General features: G+C 43.9%; 2 protein-coding genes across 6 annotated transcripts in view; both read left to right on the forward strand.

Annotated features, from left to right (window-relative positions):
- TMCC3 (transmembrane and coiled-coil domain family 3) overlaps nt 1-18,087 on the forward strand; it is a 315,420-nt gene extending 297,333 nt beyond the window's left edge. For all 5 annotated transcript variants that reach the window (XM_073788347.1, XM_073788348.1, XM_073788349.1 and 2 more), the window contains 3 exons: nt 7,133-8,049; nt 10,822-10,957; nt 16,070-18,087. In XM_073788347.1, coding sequence (XP_073644448.1) covers nt 7,148-8,049; nt 10,822-10,957; nt 16,070-16,372 — 1,341 coding nt within the window. In that variant the 5' untranslated portion in view covers nt 7,133-7,147 and the 3' untranslated portion in view covers nt 16,373-18,087. The remainder of the gene's footprint in view (nt 1-7,132; nt 8,050-10,821; nt 10,958-16,069) is intronic.
- CEP83 (centrosomal protein 83) overlaps nt 10,841-25,523 on the forward strand; it is a 219,872-nt gene continuing 205,189 nt past the window's right edge. Inside the window, exon 1 of the transcript XR_012324253.1 lies at nt 10,841-10,957. The gene's annotated coding sequence lies outside the window, so the exon portion shown is untranslated. The remainder of the gene's footprint in view (nt 10,958-25,523) is intronic.

A 25,523-nucleotide genomic window follows, 5' to 3' on the forward strand; every position in this document is an offset into this window, starting at 1 on the left:
TCTGATGTTTACTAGGCAATTTACTTAGCTTCTCTGCATCTAGTTTTCTCATTTGTAAAATGGTACTAATAGTAGAACCTGTCTCAGATTTTTTAGCCAATAGGATATAGCACGTGTCACTAACAGGATACTTTTTCCTCCCGGGCGTGTGGTAGGATTGAAGTTAGGTAGGGCCAGTGCAGTGAGTTCAGGAAGCCCAGGAGTCCCTTCTGGGGCAATCTTTAGGAACCAGTGGACGATTCGCCAAGTTCCCTGCCCCTGCCGTGGCCACCAGCAGCGTTCCTGATGGTAGGGGCTCCATCACAGCCTGGGTCCCTCAGCCTACCAGCAGCAGGCTTGTTAGCATGAGCGAGAGAGAAGCCTTTCCCTTTTTTCAAGCCCCTGGGATTTTGACGTCGATGGTTACCCCAGCAAAGCCTAGCGCATTCTGACTGGCACACCAGAGGAACAGCCTTGATGCTACACCTAAAGTTAGATTTCAGCTGAAATGAGTAAGACTGCAGAATGTCAGCTGTGTTGGCTTGGACACTTAGGCCACAAAAACCTGCAAAAGCCTTTGGGTCCTGAACCTGGAGCTCCTTTGTGGGCCTGTCTGTAACACCGCTCTCGTGTGTGCTCTGAAATACCTGTTGCCTGGGCAGTGACCACCGGTTTGAAGGACCTGACCCTTTCCTTACATGACCGAGCTCAAGCAGCTTTTCTTGAGGCAAAAGTTTACCATAACTGGCCTTGGGACTAAGCAGGTGGTTGTTATCTGGCCTCGGGACTAAGCAGCTGGTTGTTATCTGTCCGCTGGTCCTGATCTCTCGGCCCCTGCACCTTCTGGCCACTCTGTGACCCCAGAGCCCCAGGCTCTCCTGCCGCAGTCCACGCCCTCCCGGTGTCCACAGGAGCCTGCATTCCCCTTTCCAGTTCTCCTGGTTTGGATGGTGTGCTCTGCTTGGCTACGCTGCCCTTTTTGTTCATGTCTCTCTGGAGCTTCAGGGGGCACACATGACATGTCATGGGGGGCAGCCCTCTCTGGAAGCTTGAGCCATGTGTCTGAGCAGCACTGATAACGACCGAGATGTGCTTGGCATCCCAGTGAGGAAGGTGAGCTCCCGGGGGTAATGGTGCTGGAGTCTTGGGTTGGAGCAGAGATGATTCAGTGTCAGGTTTTGACATCTGTCCAGGGCTTAAAGCTTTTCCTTGCCTTTGTTCCAGAACACTGAGATGACAGTGGAAATGTTTCTGCTGCCAGAAGGAAAACACCATTAGGAATGGCTTTTCACTAGCATGCTGGTGGTCTGCTTTTCACGTAAGGTAATAATAGACGGGTAATTCGGAGAGAACTGAAGGAGGTTAGCAGTCATTTTTAAAGACAGCATCTTTTCTGCCAAATCGGTAATTCAACTTCATTTTTTTATTTTATTATTTTTAAAATTTTTTGGCTGTGCTATAAAGCATCTTACTTCCCCGACCAGGGATGGAACCCGTTCCCCCTGCAGTGGAAGTGCGGAGTCTTAACCACTGGACCGCCAGGGAAGTCCAGCTTCCTTATTTTTTTAAAATTGGAAAATACAACAGCATAATAAAAAGAATGACTCCTTACAATGCCACGGTGCAAAGATAGCCATTGGTAACAATTTGGAGCTTGTTTTTCTGTTAGTTTTTTCATACAGGTACATTTTTTAAATGAGATCGGGATGATAAACAATAGCAAACCTCTACTGAAACCATTTTCTGTGCCAGGAAGTCTTTAAGTACTTCATGCGCATTATCTCATTTATTTCTCACGACTCTTCAAAGAATCATTATCTCCATTTTACAGAAGAGGACACTGAAGCACAGAGAGGCTAAGTCATTTTTCCAAGGTCACACAGCTCATAAGAGTGGTGCCAAGATGGAAACCAAAGCAGTCTGTCTCCTGAGCCCAGGGTTTTGACTATCCTGTGTGTGGCACTGTCTCACAGTCAAGATAGCTTGGAGTACACTTCATGGCATTTTGCAGTGTTAGCTCTGAGTTGTCTGGTTCTGTCTCCTCATTCTATAGATTAGGACATCAAAGACCACACAGGTGATTAGATATACCCGAGGACATATAGCTGGTAAATGTTAGTGCCAAAACTGGAGCACGTGTCCCACGATCCACCTGCTGATTGACTCTGGGCCATCTGTGGACCTTTGTCTTCCTCCCTGGGCCCCAGCCCTGAAGCAGCTGCGTTGTACTGGTGACCTCCGTGCCGAGTCCAGATGAAATGGAGGACGGAGGACTCCCACAGCTTTCTTCCAGCATATACCTGAAATCCCAGTTTGAGTTCAGGGAAATGGATGGGCAGCTAGTGATACGTGTTAGCTGGATCTTAATTATCCTGCAGAGCTAGGGCTGCAAAAGGCTGAAGCGTGCAGCCCAGCAATAGTTCCGGCTTTCCACCCTCATCAGACATTTCTAACTGAGATTTGCCAACCAGCAGTAAGATTGATTGATTGAGCTTTAAACGCTCTTGCTTTCCTCCACCTGGACTCTCGGGGACATGCCAGGCATTGTTGTAGCTTGAAAGTAAGCCAGAAGTCAGCCAGCCATCCGTGCGTAAACATTCCTGCGTACACGGCTGGCCTGGCCCAGCGTCTGTGAGAGAACTGGGCCCTTGCCCTGAGATGTTGGGGCTGGGTGGCCAGCTGCCATGGGCTTGAGAATTAAAGGAAGAGGAGCAGGTGATGCGGTGATGCCTTCTTGCTGTGTTTGGTAAGGTAAGATTTACAAGCCTCTGTATCTTCAGAGGTTTGGTGGACTTCCTAATAGGGGCTATCAAGCAGGTGGGTTTTTTTTAAACAACCTGATCTGATCTTATCAGAGCTCCAGGAGGGCAGGAACCCTCCTTCTTATGACTCTTACAATGTGGAGCAAAAGAAAGACAAGAGGAACACATGATACATTAATCAAAACTAGTGTATTCTGGGCTTCCCTGGCGGCGCAGTGGTTGAGAGTCCGCCTGCCAATGCAGGGGACACGGGTTCGTGCCCTGATCCGGGAAGATCCCACATGCCGCGGAGCGGCTGGGCCCGTGAGCCATGGCCGCTGAGCCTGCGCGTCCGGAGCCTGTGCTCCACAACGGGAGAGGCCACAAGGGTGAGAGGCCCGCATACCGCAAAAACAACAACAACAACAAAAAAACTAGTGTATTCTGTTAGAAGTCAGATTCGTGGTTACCTCTGGAGATGGGGGTGATGTTGTTATGACTGAAGGGGGCACAAGGGGAGCTTCTGTTCTTTTTTTTTAAAACTGGGTCCTGGTTACACTAGTTTCACAGTTTGTGAAGATTTGAGTTTTATTCTTTTTAGATGTGCTCTTTTCTGCATGTAAATGAAACTTCAACTAAAGTTTAAGTCTTTATTTGTGTATCAAGTTGCTCATTGATACTAAAAAAACTCTGTTTAGTTGAATCGGGTTGAAATGATGTAGAACTAACTTACTACCTAGGTATTAAGAAAACATCTTTACCTGGAATGGTCGTGTCTATGTGGACTGAACTGCTATGGTCATTTTTTTATTCTCCTCAAATGTATCTTAAATGATTTCAGTGTAGATTCTCCTGGAAATAAAGAATGATGTCGCTTTAGTTCAGCAAACATTTAATTGACAGCCTCCTGTGAATAAGGGGCAGTGCTAGCTCTACTAGCTGGGTGCAGGTGTGGTACCACCTCTCCCCTGAAGGAGCAGATGAGCGATAAAAGGAGGGATAAAGTGCCACAAGAGCACCGTGGGGGAATCACAGAAAGGACAGGCAGCCTTCTGGCGGGACTAGGAAAAGATTCATGGAAAAAGTAGCACTTGAAATGGATTGTGAAGAGTATGTTGGATTTTGGGACCTTCCAATGCAGGGGACGTGGGTTCGATGCCTGGTCGGGGAGCTAAGATCCCACATGTCTTGGGGCGGCTAAGCCCGCATGCCACAACTAGGGAGAAGCCCACGTGCCGCAACTAAGATCCGATGCAGCCATAAATAAATAGATAGATAGATAGTATGTTGGAGTTTGATAAACAAGTGGATGGATGGCCGGCATTGTGAATATCACGCATGTGAACTTTAGGTTGCGTGGCTCCCTTAAGATGACTGGCATCCATCAGGTGCAAGGTGAGGCCTGAAAGGTAAGCTGTGGACTGAACAGTGACCAAGTTGTGTTACATAATTTGGGAGGCACTAGGGAGCCAAAGAGATTTTCTGTGAAGTAGAGTAGCACAATCAGATTGGATATCTTCAGTGAAATCGAATTTCCAGCCTCGTGGTTGTACCGTTACCGTTAATTACCCTGTCTGCCCAAAACAAACATTTCCTGGGCTTAGTGCATCCTTTGTTACTGTAATTTGAGCCCATTCCTGTTTGGGTCCCCTGGTGAGCCATAGCTGCTTGGCTTCCATGAACTTCCTGCGGTCATCTCTCCAGGACCTGAAGGTGATGATTATGTGCCTTCTTTAGTCTCTGCACCCGTCCTCCCCCTGACTAGGTGAAGTCACAATTCCTTTATCCCTTTTTCTAGTCTTACACTGATTTGGCATTTATTTCCTTCCAGCCTTTCCTATGTGATGCTCTTCTGCCAGATAAAGCAACCAGGGTCTCTCATGACAAAGCTGTGTGTGGGAAGAGAGGGGTCAAGAAATAACGCTAACAAACTTTTGTAAGTTGTGAAAGAGGCCTGACCCGCCGACCTGGGATTGTGTCCCACTGTACCATTGGGCTCCCCCCTTTCGGAAAAAGCCCTGGGTAGCCTTTTTCATATGGCAGAATGTTAATGCTCACTGTTGGAAATGGTCCACATTTGAGCCTGAGTCACTTTGGCAGTATGAGGTCTGTTATTATCTTAGCGATTTTTTACTATGTCAGCCTCTTCTCTCCTTAAAAAAAGCTAACTTGAGGGCTTCCCTGGTGGCGCAGTGGTTGAGAGTCCACCTGACAAAGCAGGGGACACGGGTTCGTGCCCCGGTCCGGGAAGATCCCACATGTCGCAGAGCAGCCGGGCCCGGGAGCCATGGCCGCTAAGCCTGTGCGTCCGGAGCCTGTGCTCCGCAACGGGAGAGGCCGCAACAGTGAGAGGCCCGCGTACCGCAAAAAAAAAAAAAAAGCTAACTTGAGCTGAATATTGTCCTGTCTCCCATTTTTTCTGTCAAGACTCTATATCAAGGCACTTTGCTAATCAAAGGGTTGTTAACTTGAAAAATAAGATGCTTCAGTTTAGATCTTAAGTATTTTTGTTTAGAGATTGTGTTCAGACTCTATAAAGACCTGTTTTTAGTCCTCTGGGGACAAGAGTAGTAGAGTGTCCTGAGGTGGAAAAAGGACCAGCGTTAGGGTGACTTGGATTCAAATCCTAGCTCTTTAAGTCTCTGTTTCTACATGTTATATGGATGTAACACATTCTTTGCCTGCCATGGTGGTGAGGCTCAGGCAAGGCAAACCCTGTGGACATTCAGTGCCTGGCGCGCAGACCACATTTGCCTTTCCCATTCATTCATTCATTCATTCATTATTGTCAGCAACAGTACCTCACTCAACAATACCTCATGGAAATCCTTCCAAGTTTCCTAGTATGGTTTTTTTTTTAATTTTTGAATTTTATTTTATTTATTTTTTTATACAGCAGGTTCTTATTAGTCATTAATTTTATACACATCAGTGTATACATGTCAATCCCAGTCGCCCAATTCATCACACCACCACCCCCACCCCCCGCCTCTTTCCCCGCTTGGTGTCCATACGTTTGTCCTCTGCATCTGTGTCTCAATTTCTGCCCTGCAAACCAGTTCATCTGTACCATTTTTCTAGGTTCCACATACATGCATTAATATACGGTATTTGTTTTTCTCTTTCTGACTTACTTCACTCTGTATGACAGTCTCTAGATCCATCCACACCTCAACAAATGACCCAATTTTGTTCCTTTTTATGGCTGAGTAATATTCCATTGTATATATGTACCAAAACTTCTTTATCCATTTGTCTGTCAATGGGCATTTAGGTTGCTTCCATGCCCTGGCTATTGTAAATAGTGCTGCAGTGAACATTGGGGTGCATGCCTTTCCCTTTTAGAGCACAATCTAGCCACCCCCTTTGCCAGGGTGCTCAATGATGCTTTGCAATTCCTTTTTTCCAGGTGGCCCTTGAGTGAGAAAGCTATTTCACATGGTCTTAATATTGTCACTGTTGTTGTTGTTTTTAACATCTTTATTGGAGTATAGTTGCTTTACATGGTGTGTTAGTTTCTGCTGTACAACAGAGTGAATCAGCTATACATATACATATATCCCCATATCCCCTCCCTCTTTCTTCTCCCTCCCACCTTCCCTATCCCACCCCTCTACGTGGTCACAAAGCACCGAGCTGATTTCCCTGTGCTATGCGGCTGCTTCCCACTAGCTATCGGTTTTACATTTGGTAGTGTATGTATGTCAGTGCTACTCTCTCACTTCGTCCCAGCTTCCCCTTCCCCCTCCCCATTGTTGTTTTTAATCACTTTGGTTGAGTTTTGGGTTATTTGTTTCCATATCTGAATACTGTTGTTTTATTACTCAATTATTAAAATTAATCTTACTCCATATTATTCCATCATATCTGTTTAATCATTCCATTAAGAAAATAATTTCTTGTGTTGACGAATGTACCTACTGGGACTTTGCTTCCTTCCTTCCTTCCTTCCCTCCCTCCCTCCCTCCCTTCCTTTTTTTTTTTTTTTTTCCATTTTCCTTTTAAATGATTGAGTACCGAATTGGGTTCATTTCCCATAATGGTGAAGTTCGCTGTGAATGGGGCATGGCAGGCATCCCAGTTACCTGGGCACTTTGGGAAACCAGAACAGACTTGATAACCTCATCTCATTATGTATTTTCTATCCTGGCAACCAAGAGTTACTATCTAATCAGGCAGAAAGTCAGATACCCTGGCAGAGGTGAATCTCATCGTTCGTATACATGGGTGCAGGAGGAGTTGGGTTGTTCTGCATTCAACTTGAGAGGATAGTAGGGAGTTTTTATCTTTCGAATACTTGCAGTTTGAAAATCTGGGGCGTAAAGTATGTCTGTTGTGTGTGCACAGATTCCATCACAGCGACTGTCTCTTCGACTTCTAGTCTGAAAGTGCTTCTTCCCTGTCTCCTCCAGGTAGAACGTCATGACATGAATACCCTAAGCCTTCCCCTGAACATCCGCCGAGGTGGGTCGGACACCAACCTCAACTTTGATGTACCAGATGGCATCCTGGACTTCCACAAGGTCAAACTCAGCGCGGACAGCCTGAAGCAGAAAATTCTAAAGGTCACAGAGCAGATAAGAATCGAGCAAACGTCCCGCGATGGGAATGTCGCAGAGTATCTGGAACTAGTCAGCAGCGCAGACAAGCAGCAGGCTGGCCGCATCAAGCAGGTCTTTGAGAAGAAGAATCAGAAGTCGGCTCAATCCATTGCCCAGCTGCAGAAGAAGTTAGAGCAGTATCACAGAAAGCTCCGGGAGCTCGAGCAGAATGGGGCCCCCAGGAGCTCAAAGGACATTGCCAAGGACAACCTGAAGGACATCCAGTCCCCTCTGAAGGATGCCCAGGCCAAGGCTCGCACCGCTCCCCACAGCCTGGAGAGCAGTAAGTCGGGCCTGCCGGGGGTGTCCCTCACCCCACCCGTGTTCGTCTTCAGCAAGCCCAGAGAGTTCGCCAACTTGATCCGGAATAAGTTTGGCAGTGCCGACAATATCGCTCACCTAAGAAACTCCTTGGAGGAGTTCCGGCCCGAGACCAGCGCCAGGGCCTACGGGGGCAGCGCCACCATCGTGAACAAGCCCAAGTACGGCAGTGACGACGAGTGCTCGAGCGGCACATCAGGCTCCGCCGATAGCAACGGGAACCAGTCGTTTGGGGCCGGGGGCACTGGCGCACTGGATAGCCAGGGCAAGCTCACGGCCATCCTGGAGGAGCTCAGGGAGATCAAGGACACCCAGGCGCAGCTGGCCGAGGACATCGAGGCACTGAAGGCGCAGTTCAAGAGGGAGTATGGCTTCATCTCTCAGACCCTGCAAGAGGAGACATACAGGTATTTCATGCTCTTCTCTTCACATTCTTTCAGGAGTACGAGTTACTACCTGCGGAGAGATTGCTCGAAGGTGATATGCTAGTGGTTGTATTTTCTGTAAATATGGATATAGGTCAAAAGGCATTTAGGAATCGGTAGTTCTTGCCATACCTTGTGATTCTTAGTTTTGTAATTTGTGACTTGAAGCCTGACAGCTTAGAGAAAGACCTTATACATGTGGGTCTGTTAAAATATCACTATATAGTCGGTGACTCGTGCATACTGAGCTCCTGACGCAGTAGGCTGCTGTTATGAGGTCTCGGTACACCAATTCGTAGATCTGTATTTGATTTCCCTCCATAATAACTGTCAAGTAAAAAACGAATTCATTGTCCAGCTAGGTAGCTTTTATTTGGTACATAAATCTTGAAGTCTTTATATAGTGTATTTTTTTATGATATTGTATTTTGCTCAGTAAACTTTCGCCCTAAATGAAGAGCTTTCAAAAGGAATCTTAAGATTATAAGTATAATCAATAATAAATTCAAATCTTGTGGATTATATTAGCTAATTTTTAAAGTCCGGTGTTGTGTAGGCTGGCTTTTAGGTGCCTCTAGCTTAACTAGTGTGTATGCCCAAGTATGAGGTGATTTTCCACCATTTTCCCAATAAAAATATGCACCCCCAAGTTTTTTTGTCAAATAAATGTTAACTTCTAAAAATGTAGATTAAAAAGTGAATGCCTAGGGCTTCCCTGGTGGCGCAGTGGTTGAGAGTCCGCCTGCCGATGCAGGGGACACGGGTTCGTGCCCCGGTCCGGGAAGATCCCACATGCCACGGAGTGGCTGGGCCCGTGAGCCATGGCTGCTGAGCCTGCGCGTCCAGAGCCTGTGCTCCGCAACGGGAGAGGCCACAACAGTGAGAGGCCCGCGTACCGCAAAAAAAAAAAAAGTGAATGCCTATTACATATGGTAAGAGTTAAAATTTAAATTTACTTTACACGTTTTTTATGTGATATATGATTTTATATATGTGTTAATTTAGAGATGTGGCTTTTTTCGGCTGTCATATTTTATGAAATGATTTTTTAAAAACTTTCCACCTACATCTTTGACTTTGGATTCTTTGTCACATAAGAAGTGTTTCTGCGTCACAGTTTTTCCAGATAATATTGACTTTAATTCCATTCAGATAGTTTGGGATACAGCACCCTTTGGATCCCTTTATTTCAAGTCACAAGCATCCGTTAGGACAGCTTTGGCTCTCATTTGTTATATAACATGTTTGTGATCTCCATGATTTGGCCACTCACTGTATTACTTCCTTTAAGAGATTTTTTTTTTTTTTTAGTTTTTATTTTACATTGGAGTATAGGTGACTAATAATGTTGTGTTAGTTTCAGGTATACAGCAAAGTGATTCAGTTATACATATATCTATTCTTTTTCAGCTTCTTTTCCCATATAGGTTATTAAAAGTATTGAGTAGAGTTCCCTGTGCCATATAGTAGGTCCTTGTTGATTATCTATTTTATGTATAGTAGTGTGTAGACATTAATCCCAAACTCCTAATTCATCCCTCCCTGCCTCCTTTCCCCTTTGGAAATCATCAGTTTGTTTTCTAAGTCTGTGAGTCTGTTTCTGTTTTATAAGTAAGTTCATTTGTATCATTTTTTTTTAGAGTCCACATATAAGTGATAGCATATGATGTTTGTCTTTCTCAGTCTGACTTATTACTTCACTTAGTATGATAATCTCTAGGTCCATCCATGTTGCTGCAAATGTCATTATTTCATACTTTTGTTTATGGCTGAGTAATATTCCTTTGTATATATGTACCCTGTCTTCTTTATCCATTCATCTGTCAAGAGATTTTTTAAAGGCTTGCTTACAAAACACCAACATTGGGCACCTGTGAAATCCTACCTGAGAAAAATCATTAAATCTATATCAAAGTGTTTTTTAAAATGATTCTATGAGGTGACTAAGCGTCTAAAACTGGCGTTGATCGAAGTCATCCAGGCTAATGCACCTTCCCCAAATAGTGCTTCCTGTTTCCAAATAAATATTACAGGGTTTCAAATGCAATACAAAATTCCCCTTCTCTGAGGGGATTGGGGGTGGGAATGGGAATCTTTGTGGTTCTGTTACTTTAGATTTGGACTTTCGGAAGTGCCACCTGATAAGCCATCTTTAATTTGCAAGAAGCATGATTTTTTAATTGACACTTAAGTCCTAAGCGCTGACACATGTATTCGGAATCACTGTGTGCACTGGGAAATAAGTGGAATTGGCTCCAGCGTAGAAATCGGTCATTTCCTTACAGCCTCTCTGGCGCATGAGAGCTGTGGCCGTGAACCATTAGGCACTGTGGGGTCGGAAGAGGGAAGAGCACCGGGATGCCAGTGGGTCCTCGCCTTTAGCAGGAGGATTGACAGCCCTGTCTCCTGACCAGCCCTGGTGAATGTGCCAGTGATAAGACCTGTCCTGTTGTCCCCACAGCCAGGTGTTGGTCTGATGTGGGTGGAAAAGTCAGGTTTGGTTTGCATGAACCCTCAGCGGTGCGGACAGAGTTAAGACTGCAGAGACCAGTCCTTTCTGGAGCTAGAGTTCAGTGTTTTCCAAAAGCATGTTCCCCACAGCTTGACTTACTTTTTTGGAAGCACAGTCTGCCTGGGGATGAGAGCAAGCCAAGGGGCACTGGTGACAGTGAGACACAAAGGATGCCGTTTTCTAAGTGCTGTCAGAACACCTTTGAAATGTCACGTTCAGAATCACCTCCTCTCTTTGGAAAGGTACGAGCGACTGGAAGACCAGCTGCATGACCTCACGGACCTGCATCAGCACGAGACGTCCAACCTGAAGCAGGAGCTGGCCAGCATCGAGGAGAAGGTGGCCTACCAGGCCCACGAGCGGTCACGGGACATCCAGGTGCCTTTCCTCTCCCCACTAGAGCTCACGTGGGCTCTTCCCAGCCTTTCATTCATTTAACAAACTAAGTGCATTACCCCCAAGCCTGAAGGGATTTCTGGCATGTGGAGCAAACATTTATTCTTCACCATATTAACCCCATTAGCTCATGTTATAGACACTAAGCTATGTTCTGTTTACTTTCTGCCTAAATTAGTTAGCAAATATTTATTATCTACCCCAAGCCTATCACCGATACTCTACTCTCCCCACCATCACCACAGTTTTTACAAATTTTAAAACATTGGATAAATCTTGCCTTCGGCATGCTCGCCTAGGTGGAGGGTCAGAAGTAACACAACTGCCACTTGGCTCAAGACAATGTGAACAAGGGCCAAATCACGTGACGCAGACTCTGAAAGCCTCAGAAATTTAGGCGTGCAGTGCCCAGCAAGCTATGGACAAGTGGGGCAGGGGTCCACTTAGTGGTCAGACACTGGACTTCAGTCCCAGCCATTTACCAGCTTCATGGTCCTGAGCAAGCCTTAAGTCTATTTGCTCATCTCTAAAATAATAGCTTTCATATTTGTGGGAATTTCAAGCAGTTGAGTGCATACCGTGTTCCAAGCACTATCAAAGCACTTTACATGTCTAATTTCCCCATCTGTTCCTCACAACAGCCCTTTGAGGTAGTTTTTGTTATTCTCTTAATTTCTCAGATGTGGAGACCAAGGCACAGAGAGGTTAAGTGACTTGACCAAGGTCTTGCAGATAATCCTTGAGTAATGAATGTGAATAAATGTCCTGGAGGAGGTGGGACTTGAAGGTGGGTGGGATCCTGATGGATGGAGGGAAGGGGTAACTGGATCAGTATAAACAAAGGCATGCTCCAGTATTAATGTGATACTAACGCTGTAGTGAAGCAACCCTAGGCTTCTTGAGCTCCTTTTTTTAGGGGTACTAGAGGGTCTCTTTTCCCCCCAGTTTTTATTCTGATATCATTGACTGACATATAATGGTATTAGTTTAAGGTGTACAATATAATATTTGGTATGTGTACATATTGCAAAATTATCACCACAATAAGTTTAGTCAATATTCATCACCTCACATAGTTACAAATTTGTTCTCTTATGATGAGAACTTTTAAGGCTTATTCCCTTAGCAAGTTTCAAATATACAATACAGTGTTGTTAACTATAGTGACCAAGCTGTACAGTACATTCCCCAGGACTTATTCACCTTATCACTGGAAGTTTGTGCCTTTTGATCCCTTTCATCCATTTTACCTCCCTTCCCCTTTTAGATTCTGCCAGATAAGTGAGATCATACAGTAGTTATTTGTCTCTGTCTGACTCATTTCACTTAGCAAAATACCCTTTAGGTCCATCCATGTTGCTGCACATGGAACTATTTCTTTCTTTCTCACGGCTGCATAGTGTGCCTGTGTGTGTCTGTGTGTGTGTGTATGTGTACCTCATTTTCTTTGTTCGTCCATCAGTGGACACTTGGGTTGTTTCCATGTCTTGGCTATTGTCAATAATGCTGCAATAAATATGAGGGTGTGGATTTCTCTTCTAGGTACTGATTTAATTTCCTTCAGGTATATACAGAGAAGTGGGATTGCTGTGTCGTATTGTAGTTCTATTTTTAATTTTTGGAGGAACCTCTATAGTGTTTTCCATAATGGCTGCAGTGATTTACATGCCCATTGATCACCTCTTTAAAGAAAAAAACAAAGAAGTATACTCTCGCAGTCATGCTCAGCTTCAGTTTTACACATTTTCTTCGTAGGCAGTGCTTACTTTCTCCAGCCCCACTTTACAAGGGGCTGAAACAGAAGGAGAGATTTCTCCCACAGTGTGTAAGCCAGACTTTTAGCCACCCACGTTTTGTTCCACACTGTGTCTGGGGCTGAGCCTGTGCTAATCCCAACGTCTCCTTGGACAATTCTGGGAGCCACAGCATCAGACTTGTTCGCCTCTGAGGACCCTGGTGCACAAGACACTTGGGGGATTTCTGCCACTGCTCTGGGCTAGGAGACTTAACTTCACTGCTGACTGGTTTAAAAAATGGGAACCCGTTTAAATGTGAAGTGTTGCCAGGTGGACAGTGCAGTCTTTTATTAGAGCATTCTGTTTTAGAATATGTCTGGGATGCCACTAACTGATGTTTAAATATATGGTTTTCTTATTTAGAGGATTGTTTGGGTTTATATTATTATTCCTTTTTTTAAAGAAACATACTTTAGAGATGGAGGGGTAAGATAAAGGGAGGGACTTCACAAAGAGAGCTTAAAAATGTAGAAGAGTTCATTTCAGCATTTTCTAGTTTCACCTTGTAGCTCAGAAGTGCAAAGAGGATGCCTGTGTGAGTGGCTGGAGGGTCTTTCTTGTTAGGATAGTTAGAATCCTGGCTCTGCCTCTTACCATAAACCTGCAACATCAACGCTGTGCCTCAGTTTCCTCATCTATATAATGGAAATATTAATGAGCTCTACCTCAAAAGGCTGTCAGGAGGATTAAATGGGATAAGACATGTAAAGTACTTAAATCTTTACCTGACACATAATAAGCGGATAAAAATAAATATTGGCCAGTTTTTGTATTTATTATGTATGAGTAGCCATATTTCTTGAGGCTTTTGGCAGTTGGACCTGCTCAGCTTCCTCTTTATTTCTTGTTTCTTTTGTTCTTATAAGCAGGGTTATACAAGATGATGGAGTCGTATAGATGAGGGTGACTGTTGCCTATAGGGATGCAAGGGTTTTGTTGTTGTTTTAAAATACAAATGAGTTTTTTAACCTTGAATTCTCAATTAGAAGAGTTTAAAGACAATCCTGTCCTCTGTCCTTATCCCCAATAAGTTAAATACTGGGCCCGAGGAAGTACTAAAGATTGTGGGGCTGTATATCTCTTAGTGGGTGCTGTGACCAAAATTCCTTACGAATTCACTGCTTAATTTTCTTGGATTTTCCTTTTGGTAGAAAATTTGACAGAAGTTCTAAGGCAGTTCTAGGATTAGTCTATTTGTGTATGTAATTCATCAACCCAATCACAGATGAATGAATTTGCCTAAAGTGTTGATCTTTTATCCTGTCCTATCACCTTTTCCATGCCATGCCTAAAAGAGAGGACACCATGGGCCTAAGTGTTTGAAAAGAATGCATGATACTGGGGGCACTCGCCTGTCATTGTAGAAAGCCGGAACTTTTTAGAATGTGAGATCTGAAGAAGTTGTACCTTTTTTGTTGGTAGCCTGTGTAATGGAAGTTCCTATAGTAACAGAGAACCCTTGGCCCATAGAGTATGTTCAGCAGAAGGAAAGTAAATAAGTTTTGGAGCCATTATGCTCGTTTAAAACCTGAAAACATGACTGGATTTTAATTGAGCAAACACATACTGGTAAATGAGTTGGAAAACAGGCTCGTGAACTAAAAGGAGCTCCTTGTACCACCTCTACTTCGATCCTTTTCTCCCGAGAGGTGTAAGGTTTTTCTCTCTCAAGCCTCATATCCCATTACTGGCATCCAGTCTGGAGCATTCAGCCAGCACGTACCTCCTGCTGCCAGCACGTACCTCCTGCGCGGTGCAGGTGTGGTCCCTTGGTTAGGGACAAGGGCCAGAGGGAGACTTGACATAGTCTGGTGGGTCCAGGAGGGTGTCCCTCAGGATGTGACCATCAATGTGGGACCTGAAAGGTAGAGGGGAATGGTGTGTGGGGAGGCAAACCTTTCGGCCACAGCACACTGCGTGTGCAAAGGCCCTGAGCATGGTCCTTTTCAGAACTTCAAAAAGCCGGTATGGCCAGAACACAGTGAGGGGGGAGGAGGCTTACCAGGTAAGCAAGGCAGGAGACAGTGGCTGGGCCTGGACCACGTTAAAGATTTAAAAGTTTCTACAAGAAGGAGTGACATCAGATATGCGTCCTTCAAAGATCACTTGGGCTGCTGTGTGGAAAGTGGATTCATGAGGTTGAAGACCAAGAGGGTGTGAAGAGAAATGAGTGGAAAGTTACTGCAGGTGGAGACCCTGATGACTGAGGTGGGGGGTTACTGTGGGAGGAGAGAGAAATGGACCAGTTAAGCTAAATACCAGATGTTGCATCGGAGGGGCCGGGTGCTGGATTAGACGAGAGGGGTGTCAAGGCATGCCTCTCACGTTTCTCACATGACAACTCGGTGCATCAGGTGCTGTTTTCTGAGAAGAGGAATTGGAAGGGACACGGTTGATGGCAGGAGCAGGGAAGGTGCAGATATGAATCCACAACTGACCATGGTGCATTTGAGGTGCTTTTAAGAAGCTCAAAGTGGAGATGTCCAGGACGCATGTAGACACATGAGTCAATCTCAAGAGAGACAGCTGGACTGGAGATACTTGGAGTCGTCCGTGTCTAGTAATCAAAGCCTTGGCAAGAATGAGATCTGGGGAGAAGCTGTAGCTTCAGATAGCGCCCTGGTAACGCAGCGTTCGAAGAGCAGCCATGAGAGCCCCACAGTCAGCCGGGCCCCATCCCTCCCTCCGTCCTCCACTGGTCTGTAACAGGTGCACATGGACTGAGCAGTGGAATAAGGACTAGCAGTTGGTGGGACTTCCCTGGCAGTCCAGTGGTTAGGACTCTGTGCTTCCACTGCAGGGAGCCCCGGTTCGATCCCTGGTCAGGGAACTAAGATCCCACATGCCGTGTGGCACAGCCAAAAAGAAAACAACAAAAGGACTAGCAGTTGGAGATGTCACCTGCCCCGTGACTGGAGTTAGTCACCTGTCACAAAACGGAATCCCACCCCTCTTCTGGTTTGTCTCTGATGGTTCCACCAGATGCCAGTATTTTATGCACTTTATTTTAAATATAGGTGGAGTCAAAAATACCTAACCGTAATTCCTCATTCATGGTACTTCATGGTTGTAGATACATGCGCATTCTGTCTGTGAAGGACAGGACAAAGTGAGCCTTGGGATTCTTGTCTTACTTCTCTGTCTGTCATCACCATCGTCATCGTTATCATCGTCAGTTCGAAGCTGCACAGGCAGCAGCATCCTGAGCTGGGTGGCCCTCGCGCACGTCCCAGCTCACGCTCACGTGTTGCTGGTGATCTCAACAGCATTTGATCCTCACTCTCCCTCTCGCCCACAGGAAGCCTTGGAGTCCTGCCAGACTCGCATTTCTAAGTTGGAGCTCCACCAGCAGGAGCAGCAAGCCCTGCAGACAGACACCGTGAACGCCAAGGTCCTCCTGGGGAAATGCATCAATGTGGTCCTGGCCTTCATGACTGTCATCCTGGTGTGTGTGTCCACCATCGCCAAGTTCATCTCACCCATGATGAAGAGCCGCTTCCACATTCTCGGCACCTTCTTCGCTGTGACTCTCCTGGCAATATTCTGTAAAAACTGGGACCATATTCTCTGTGCCATAGAAAGGATAATAATACCAAGATGAAGCCGCTGGTTCCTGTCCTCATGTTCTTTCAAGTTTTTATTTTGGAGAAAATTCTCTGCATACTACCAGATTTTAAAATGAACGTTTGTGCCGACGGAAGGTTACAAGGGCCACGGCTGCGCGTTGTAAATAACTGCAGTTCTCTTCTCTCGGTAGCACTTGCCAGCTGGGTCCCTGTACGTGGTTACCGTGAATCTGTTTCCATGCTCTCACCACGTTGCTCACTGCCTTAATCAGACCAGGCTTCCTGCCCACCTGCCTAGTCCAGCATGGTCAGCCTCTGGTTGCTGAGCACTTGGTGTGATTAGTGACCCAGAAGGGATTTTAAATCTCTCTTAAGTCTCTGTCAAAATTGAGCTGCACTCTTGCTGGCGGTTGTGTTTTCCCCGCGTCCTATAAGCAGCGAGGGTGTGGCATGACTTGGGGAGGTGAAGAAGCATAGGCGTTGCCCATGTGAGCACGTGTGGCCCGTGGAAGCACAGTAAATCCCGTGTAATCCGCCCCACTGTTCACTGATGACCATAGATCCCATGTGTGCCCAGTGTCCACAGTGGTCAACTGTTCGTGACTCTCTATCACATGGAAATCTAATAACACACCTGTTGATCCATCAAAAGTCTAACTTAAGTGTTCGGTTTCTCTTTAAATGGTAAGACATGAATATTTATGAATGGGCCTTACCTTCTTATACCCAGGGAGCCGCACTCCTGATTTCACATTCACTGGTTGTCTTATGCACCACCTTCAAGGCATGTAGAGATGCTTCCAAAGCATCTTTAACGTGAAATTGGTGTCTGATAAGCACTACACTGGAGATTTGCGTTTGGGCACATCTTCGCTGTGATGCGCCCCTCTGCGATGTGATTCACTTTATTCAGTCTGTGAGGGATAGCAAAGCTTACTCAGTAAAAGAAAAAGGATGCTCACGTTGCAGTGTTTCTGTTTCTCTTCAAGGACAACAGCATCGTAGCTTATAAAGCTAAAGTGCCCTGAGGTAGGTACACTGGAAAAGGGGAAGAAAATATGACGCGTGATCTAACTGGGTGGCAGCTAGATGAGTGGGTGCAGGTCACCCGGATGAAGATTGAGGGAGGGTCCTCGTCAGACCTTGAAAGACCAGCAGGAATAAAATAAATTAGATCCAGTGTCTGAGCCAAGGTTGCCATCTCTCTCTTAGGATAAGTTCTGAGGTAATACGTGGAGTGGCCGCACTTTCACTCCATGGAAAGTCAACGTCTTTGGTCTGTTTGGGGGATGCCATTCACTACGTTGAGCCCAGATAATATTTTCCTTTAGATCTGTTTCTCTGCGTATATAACAAAAAGGAAGTCCTATGAGAATCTAATGGAAACTGTTGTTCAGCCCCTTCTCACACCAGCTGTTTTGTTATCTGAAGGCATAAAGAAGCATGTTAGTGTACATTTTCTTCCAGAAAACATCAAATCGCCTGGATTTAAATTTTAAGTGTAATAATTTGCAAATAGCTGCTCTTAGGGAAATCTCCTGGAAAAAATGTGACATAAGCCATGGTTTGAGGGAACGGAATAGTCAGGCGTTTGGTACAAGTCCAGTGTGGGTGAGTCTCATACAACTTAAGCTTGCTTTTTTTTAAGTTTACAATTCAGTGGTTTTAGTCAATTCACACTTAGGCAACTATCATTACTATCTAATTCCAGACTTGAGCTTTTTAAAACAATAAACGTCATTTCACAAAATCTTTGGCTTAAAGTATCTTGCATTCAGGGAAGAGGGAGGCCCACCCCATCTCATGGCTGTGTCCCCTTTCACTGCCAGGCTCTCCACTGGTCTCCCAGGTTGGCTGTAAATACACTGTGGTCCATCCAGTCCAGGGGACAGAAACAGGTTGCAGATCCAGGGAAGGGAGAGAGGAGCAATGTTGTGCTGCTTTTTGCTTTTCCGTTTTCATGACCAGCATTCCCTGTTGTCTGTGGGCTTCAGTCTCCATGCGGGCTGAGGGCCGGGTGTAACTTAGGCCCTTGAATCAAGATGGCTCCTGGATGGGCTCCTCTTGATTTCTGTGAACATTTCTGAGGCACTTTGGAGATGCCAGGCAGTAGGGTAGGTGTAGATGCCGCTGGTGGTTTAGAGAGAAAGAGTGAGATCCCTGGCCCTTCCCTCCCAGTAGGCATGGGCCTCCTTCTCACGCCCCAACACTCTGCTCCGTCGCTCAGCCAGACCTGTGATCAGTGTGTCTCCTCCCCAGGGAGAAAGGTGGAGAAGAAAGCAACACAATTCACCCCCTCCAGGCTGGAGCTGTTAATAGAAGCTGCTTGAAACTGACTCTCTTCTGAAATACTGTAGGATCTAAATCATCCCACCTGATCATGAATTCTTTTTGTTTTTTAAAGAATTCATATTTCTGGTGATTCTCATTAGATTTCAGAAACCTTGTTTTCACTTGGATATGCTCAACCTACACAGTGTATTTATTTTAGAGTCTCATTGCAAGTTCATGAAGCTTTTTAATAAGATGATATCCTCCAAGGAGACTTTCACTCTCCGCAGTTTATTATTTTCTTCTTAAAGAATAAACTTTCCCACTGTTGCTGCTTTTCACTCCAAGGAGATTAAATAAAATGTTATAAATATACAATGAAAATAGTGCTCTAGCTATGACATACCCTGGAGTTGGATATTCAATATACATTTAACGAATCCTCTTCCCCACCTTTCGTTGGCAGTCAGCATCATGTGCGTACCTAGAGATGAAAGCCAGCGGTGGGGTGGGCAAGCGCCGGCTCCCTCAGCGAACTTAACTGAGTGGTTGAAGATGCTGGACATTGGGTTCTAGCCCTGGATTGTTTGGTGCATATCATTTTCATGATCACCAGGGTAATGATAGTTTGCTGAGGACAAAACAAAAACCTAAGAATACTCTTGTGGGTTTGGAATTGGTTATTCCAGCTTATACTTTGAGTATGATTGAGTCGGAACAAAACATCGCCCCCACTCATTCCCCCCCCCACCAAAAAAATTTAAACCCATAATGTAGCAGTAAATAAAAATATTCCATTGCTGATTTTTTTTTATTAATAGATCTTTATTGGAGTATAAGTGCTTCACAATACTGTATTAGTTTCTGTTGTACAAAAAAGCGAATCAGCCATATGCATACATATATCCCCATATCCCCTCCCTCTTGAGCCTCCCTCCCACCCTCCCTATCCCACCCCTCTAGGTCATCGCAAAGCACCGAGCCGATCTCCCCGTGCTATGCTGTTGCTTCCCACCAGCCAACTATTTTACATTCGGTAGTGTATATATGTCAATGCTACTCTCACTTCACCCCAGCTTCGCGCTCCCACCCCACGTCCTCAGGTCCATTCTCTATGTCTACCTCTTTATTCCTGCCCTGCAACTAGATTCATCTGTACCATTTCTTTTTTATTTTTTAGATTCCATATATATGTGTTAGCATACTGTATTTGTTTTTCTGACTTCACTCTATATGACAGACTCTAGGTCCATCCACCTCACTACAAATAACTCAATTTCGTTTCTTTTTATGGCTGAGTAATATTCCATTGTATATATGTACCACATCTTTTTTTTTTGTTTTGCGGTACGCGGGCCTCTCACTGTTGTGGCCTCTCCCGTTGCGGAGTACAGGCTCCGGACGCGCAGGCTCAGCGGCCATGGCTTACGGACCCAGCCACTCCGCAGCATGTGGGATCTTCCCGGACCGGGGCACGAACCCGTGTCGCCTGCATCGGCAGGCAGACTCTCAACCACTGAGCCACCAGGGAAGCCCCCACATCTTCTTTATACATTCATCTGTCAATGGACATTTAAGTTGGTTCCATGTCCTGGCTATTGTAAATAGTGCTGCAATGAGCATTGTGGTACATGCCTCTTTTTGAATTATGGTTTTCTCAGGGTATATGCCCAGTAGTGGAATTGCTGGGTCATATGGTAGTTCTATTTTTAGTTTTTTAAGGAATCTCCATACTGTTCTCCATAGTGGCTGTATCAATTTACATTCCCACCAACAGTGCAAGAGGGTTCCCTTTTCAGCACACTCTTTCCAGCATTTATTGTTTCTAGATTTTTTGATAATGGCCATTCTGACTGGTGTGAGGTAATACCGCATTGTAGTTTTGATTTGCCTTTCTCTAATAATTAGTGATGTTAAGCATCTTTTCATGTGCCTCTTGACCATCTATATGTCTTCCTTGGTGAAAAGTCTATTTAGGTCTTCCATCCATTTTTTAACTGGATTGTTTGTTTTTTTGATATTGAGCTCCATGAGCTGTTTGTATATTCTGGAGGTTAATCCTTTGTTGTTTCATTTGCAAATATTTTCTCCCATTCTGAGGGTTGTCTTTTTGTCTTATTTATGGTTTCCTTTGCTGTGCAAAAGATTTTAAGTCCCATTTGTTTATTTTTGTTTTTATTTTCATTACTCTAGGAGGTGGGTCAAAAAAGATCTTGCTGTGGTTTATGTCAGAGTGTTTTTCCTATGTTTTCCTCTAAGAGTTTGATAATGTCTGGTGTTACATTTAAATCTTTAATCCATTTGGAGTTTATTTTTGTGTATGGTGTCAAGGAGTGTTCTAATTTCATTCTTTTACATGTAGCTGTCCAGTTTTCCCAGCCCCATGTATTGAAGAGGCTGTCTTCTCTCCATTGTATTTTCTTGCCTCCTTTGTTGTAAATGAGGTGCCCATATATGCGTGGGTTTATCTCTGGGCATTCTGTCCTGTACCATTGATCTATATTTCTGTTTTTGTGCCAGTACCATTACTGTCTTGATTACTGTGACTTTGTGGCATAGTTTGAAGTCGGGGAGCCTGATTCCTCCAACTCCGTTTTTCTTTCTCAAGATTGCTTTGTCTATGCAGGGTCTTTTGTGTTTCCATATGAATTGTAAAATTATTTGTTCTAATTCTGTGAAGAATGCCACCGGTAGTTTGAGAGGGATTTCATTGAATCTGTAGATTGCTTTGGGTAGTATAGTTATTTTCACAGTATTGATTCTTCCCATCCAAGAACATGGTATATTTCTCCATTTGTTTATGTCATCTTTGATTTCTTTCATCAGTGTTTTATAGTTTTCTGAGGACAAGTCTTTCACCTCCTTAGGCAGGTTTATTCCTAGGTATTTTATTCTTTTTGTTGCAATTGCAAATGGGATTGTTTCCTTAATTTCTCTTTCTGATTTTTCGTTGTTGGTGTATAGGAACGCCAGAGATTTCTGTGCATTAATTTTGTATCCTGCAGCCTTACCAAATTCAATGATTAGTTCTAGTAGTTTTCTGGTGGCATCTTTAGGATTCTCTATGTATAGTATCATGTCATCAGCAAACGGTGACAGTTTTACTTCTTTTCCAATTTGTATTCCTTTTATTTCTTTTTCTTTTCTGATTACCGTGGCTAGGACTGCCAAAACTGTTGAATAAGAGTGGCGAGAGTGGACATCCTTGTCTTGTTCCTGATCTTAGTGGAAATGCTTTCAGTTTTTCATCATTGAGTATGATGCTTGCTGTGGGTTTGTCATATATGGCCTTTATTATGTTGAGGTAGGTTCCCTCTGTGCCCATTTTCTGGAGAGTTTTTATCATAAATGGATGTTGAATTTTGTCAAAGGCTTTTTCTGCATGTATTCAGATGATCATATGGTTTTTATTCCTTAATTTGTTAAAGTGGTGTATCACATTGATTGTTTTACGTGTATTGAAGAATCCTTGCATCCCTGGGATAAATCCCACTTGATCATGGTGTATGATCCTTTTAATGTGCTGTTGGATTCTGTTTGCTAGTATTTTGTTCCGGATTTTTGCATCTATGTTCATCAGTGATATTGGTCTATAATATTCTTTTTTTGTAATATCTTTTTCTGGCTTTGGTATCAGGGTGATGGTGGCTTCGTAGAATGAATATGGGAGTGTTTCTCCCTCTGCAATTTTTTGGAAGAGTTTCAGAAGGATCAGTGTTAGCTCTTCTCTAAATGTTTGATAAATTCACCTGTGAAGCCATCTAGTCCTGGACTTTTGTCTATTGGAAGATTTTTAGTTACGGTTTCAATTTCATTACTTGCGATAGGTCTGTCTATATTTTCTAATTCTTCCTGGTTCAGTCTGGGAAAATTGTATCGTTCCAAGAATTTGTCCATTTCTTCCAGGTTGTCCATTTTATTGGCCTATAGTTGTTTGTAGCAGTCTCTTATAATCCTTTGTATTTCTGCAGTGTCAGTTGTGATTTCTCCTTTTTCATTTCTAATTTTATTGATTTGTGTCCTCTCCCTTTTTTTTCTTGATGAGTCTGGCTAAGGGTTTATCAATTTTATTTATCTTCTCAAAGAACCAGCTTTTAGTTTTATTGATCTTTGCTATTGTTCTCTTCGTTTCTATTTCATTTATTTCTGCTCTGATCTTATGATTTCTTTCCTTCTACTGACTTTGGGTTTTCTTTGTTCTTCTTTCTCTAGTTGTTTTAAGTGTAGGGATAGATTGTTTATTTGAGATTTTTCTTGTTTCTTGAGGTGAGATTGAATTGCTATAAACTTCCCTCTTAGAACTACTTCTGCTGCGTCCCATAGGTTTTGGGTTGTCGTGGTTTTGCTATCATTTGTTTCTATGTATTTTTTAATTTCTTCTTTGATTTCTTCAGTGATCTCTTGGTTATTTTGTAGTGCACTGTTATCCTCCATGTATTTGTGTTTTTTACAGTTTTTTTTCCTGTAATTGATTTCCAATCTCATAGCATTGTGGTCAGAAAAGATGCTTGATACGATTTCAATTTTCTTAAATTTTCCGATGCGTGATTTGTGACCCAAGATGTGATCTATCCTGGAGAATGTTCCATGTGCACTTGAGAAGAAAGTGTATTCTGCCACTTTTAGGTGGAATGTTCTATAAATATCAGTTAGATCTATCTGGTCTATTGTGTCATTTAAAGCTTGTATTTCCTTATTTATTTTCTGTTTGGATGATCTGTCCATGGTTGTAAGTGGGGTGTTCAGGTTCCCTACTATTACTGTGTTACTGTAGATTTCTCCTTTCATGGTTGTTAGCATTTGCCTTATGGATTGAGGTGCTCCTATGCTGGGTGCATAAGCATTTATAATTGTTATATCTTCTTGGATTGATCCTTTGATCATTAGGTAGTGTCTCTCCTTATCTCTTATAACAGTCTTTATTTTAAAGTCTATTTTATCTGATATGAGAATTGCTACCCCAGCTGTCTTTTGATTTCCATTTTCATGGAATATCTTTTTCTATCCCTTCACTTTCAGTCTGTATGTGTCCCTAGGTCTGAAATGGGTCTTTTGTAGACAGCATATATATGGGTCTTGTTTTTGTATCCATTCAACCAGTCTGTGTCTTTTGGTTGGGGCATTTATCCATTTACTTTCAAGGTTATTATCAATATATATGTTCCTATTACCACTTTCTTAATTGTTTTGGGTTTGCTTTTGTGGGTTTCCCGCTTAGAGAAGTTTCTTTAGCATTTTTTGTAAAGCTGGTTTGGTGGTGCTGAATTTGCTTAGCTTTTGCTTGTCTGAAAAGCTTTTGATTTCTCCATCAAATCTGAATGAGATCCTTGCTGGGTAGATCAATCTTGGTTGTAGGTTTTTTTCTTTCATCACTTTAAGTATATCCTGCCACTCCTTCTGGCCTGCAGAGTTTCCAATGAAAAATCAGCTGATAACCTTATGGGGATTCCTTTGTATGTTATTTTTTGTTTTTTCCTTGCTGCTTTTCATATTTCTTAGAATTTAATTTTTGTTAGTTTGATTAATATGCATATTGGTGTGTTTTTCCTGCCTGGGACTCTCTGTGCTTCCTGGACTTAGATGACTATTTCCTTTCCCATGTTAGGGAAATTTTCAACCTAATCTCTTCAAATATTTTCTCAGACCCTTTCTTTTTCTCTTCTTCTGGGACCCCTATAATTCCAATGTTGGTGCATTTAGTGTTCTCCCAGAGGTCTCTGAGACTGTCCTCAATTCTTTTCATTCTTTTTTCTTTATTCTGCTCCTCTGCAGTTATTTCCACCATTTTGTCTTCCAGCTCACTTATTCGTTCTTCTGCCTCAGTTATTCTGTTATTGATTCCTTCTAGTGTATTTTTCATTTCAGTTATTGTGTTGTTCATCTCTGTTTGTTCTTTAGTTCTTCTAGATCTTGGTTAAACATTTCTTGTATTTTCTCCATCCATGCCTCCATTCTGTTTCTGAGATTCTGAATCAGCTTTGCTATCATTACTCTGAATTCTTTTTCATGTAGATTGCCTATTTCCTCTTCATTTATTTGGTGTTGTAGGTTTTACCTTGCTCCTTCATCTGTGAAATATTTTTTTGCCATCTCTCTTTTTTTTTTTTATGATTAGGATTGTGTTCCTATCTTCCTGGTTATTTTGCCGGAGGCTTCCAGCGCTGGAGTTTGTAGGCTATTGGGTAGACCTGGGTCTTGGTGCTGAGATGAGGAACTCTGTGAGACCTCACTCCGACGAATATTCCCTGGCATGTGAGGTTCTCTGTTAGTCCAGTGGTTTGGACTCGGAGCTCCCACCACAGGAGCTTCGGCCCAACCCCCAGCTCATGAAACAAGATCCTGTAAGCCATGTGGGGCGGCCAAAAAAAAAAAAAACTAAAAGAACAATAACAAAGTAAAAAATAAAATTATACTAGGAAACTAACAGATATGTTAGAAAGAATATAAAAATAAAAATATAGGTGGATCAACAACCAGAAGGTACATCAGTACCACAATAGTAAAAAAGGAGGAGGAGGGAAAAGGAAAAAAACAAAGGGTAGGGGCGGGGGAAGGCCTTGGCTGTGGAAGGCGGGGCCTAAGCAAGGGTGAGGTTTGGGCAGTGGGCGGGGCCACTGCTCAGGACCCACAGAGATGGAAAAGGCCCTGGGGGCCATGGCGGAGTGGGGCTTAGGCTCAAGGAACAGAAGGGGCCCAGATGTGCCCCCCACCCCTGGGCTCAGAGGGCAGGGGACCTCACCTGGGAGCCCAGCAGGCTTCCTGGGCTAGAGTGGGTGGGGCAAACGCCCTCCTCTCCTCTCCTGCTCCTCCGCTCTGGGAGGGCCCCTCCTGCTTGCCTCTCATGATATCCGCAGCCTCAGGGGCGCTGATCCTGTCTGGCCTCCGCTTCTCCTCCCCCCTCAGTCCCCCTGCGTC

Source organism: Tursiops truncatus, chromosome 11 (genome assembly GCF_011762595.2).
Source record: "Tursiops truncatus isolate mTurTru1 chromosome 11, mTurTru1.mat.Y, whole genome shotgun sequence".
Lineage (NCBI taxonomy): Eukaryota > Metazoa > Chordata > Mammalia > Artiodactyla > Delphinidae > Tursiops > Tursiops truncatus.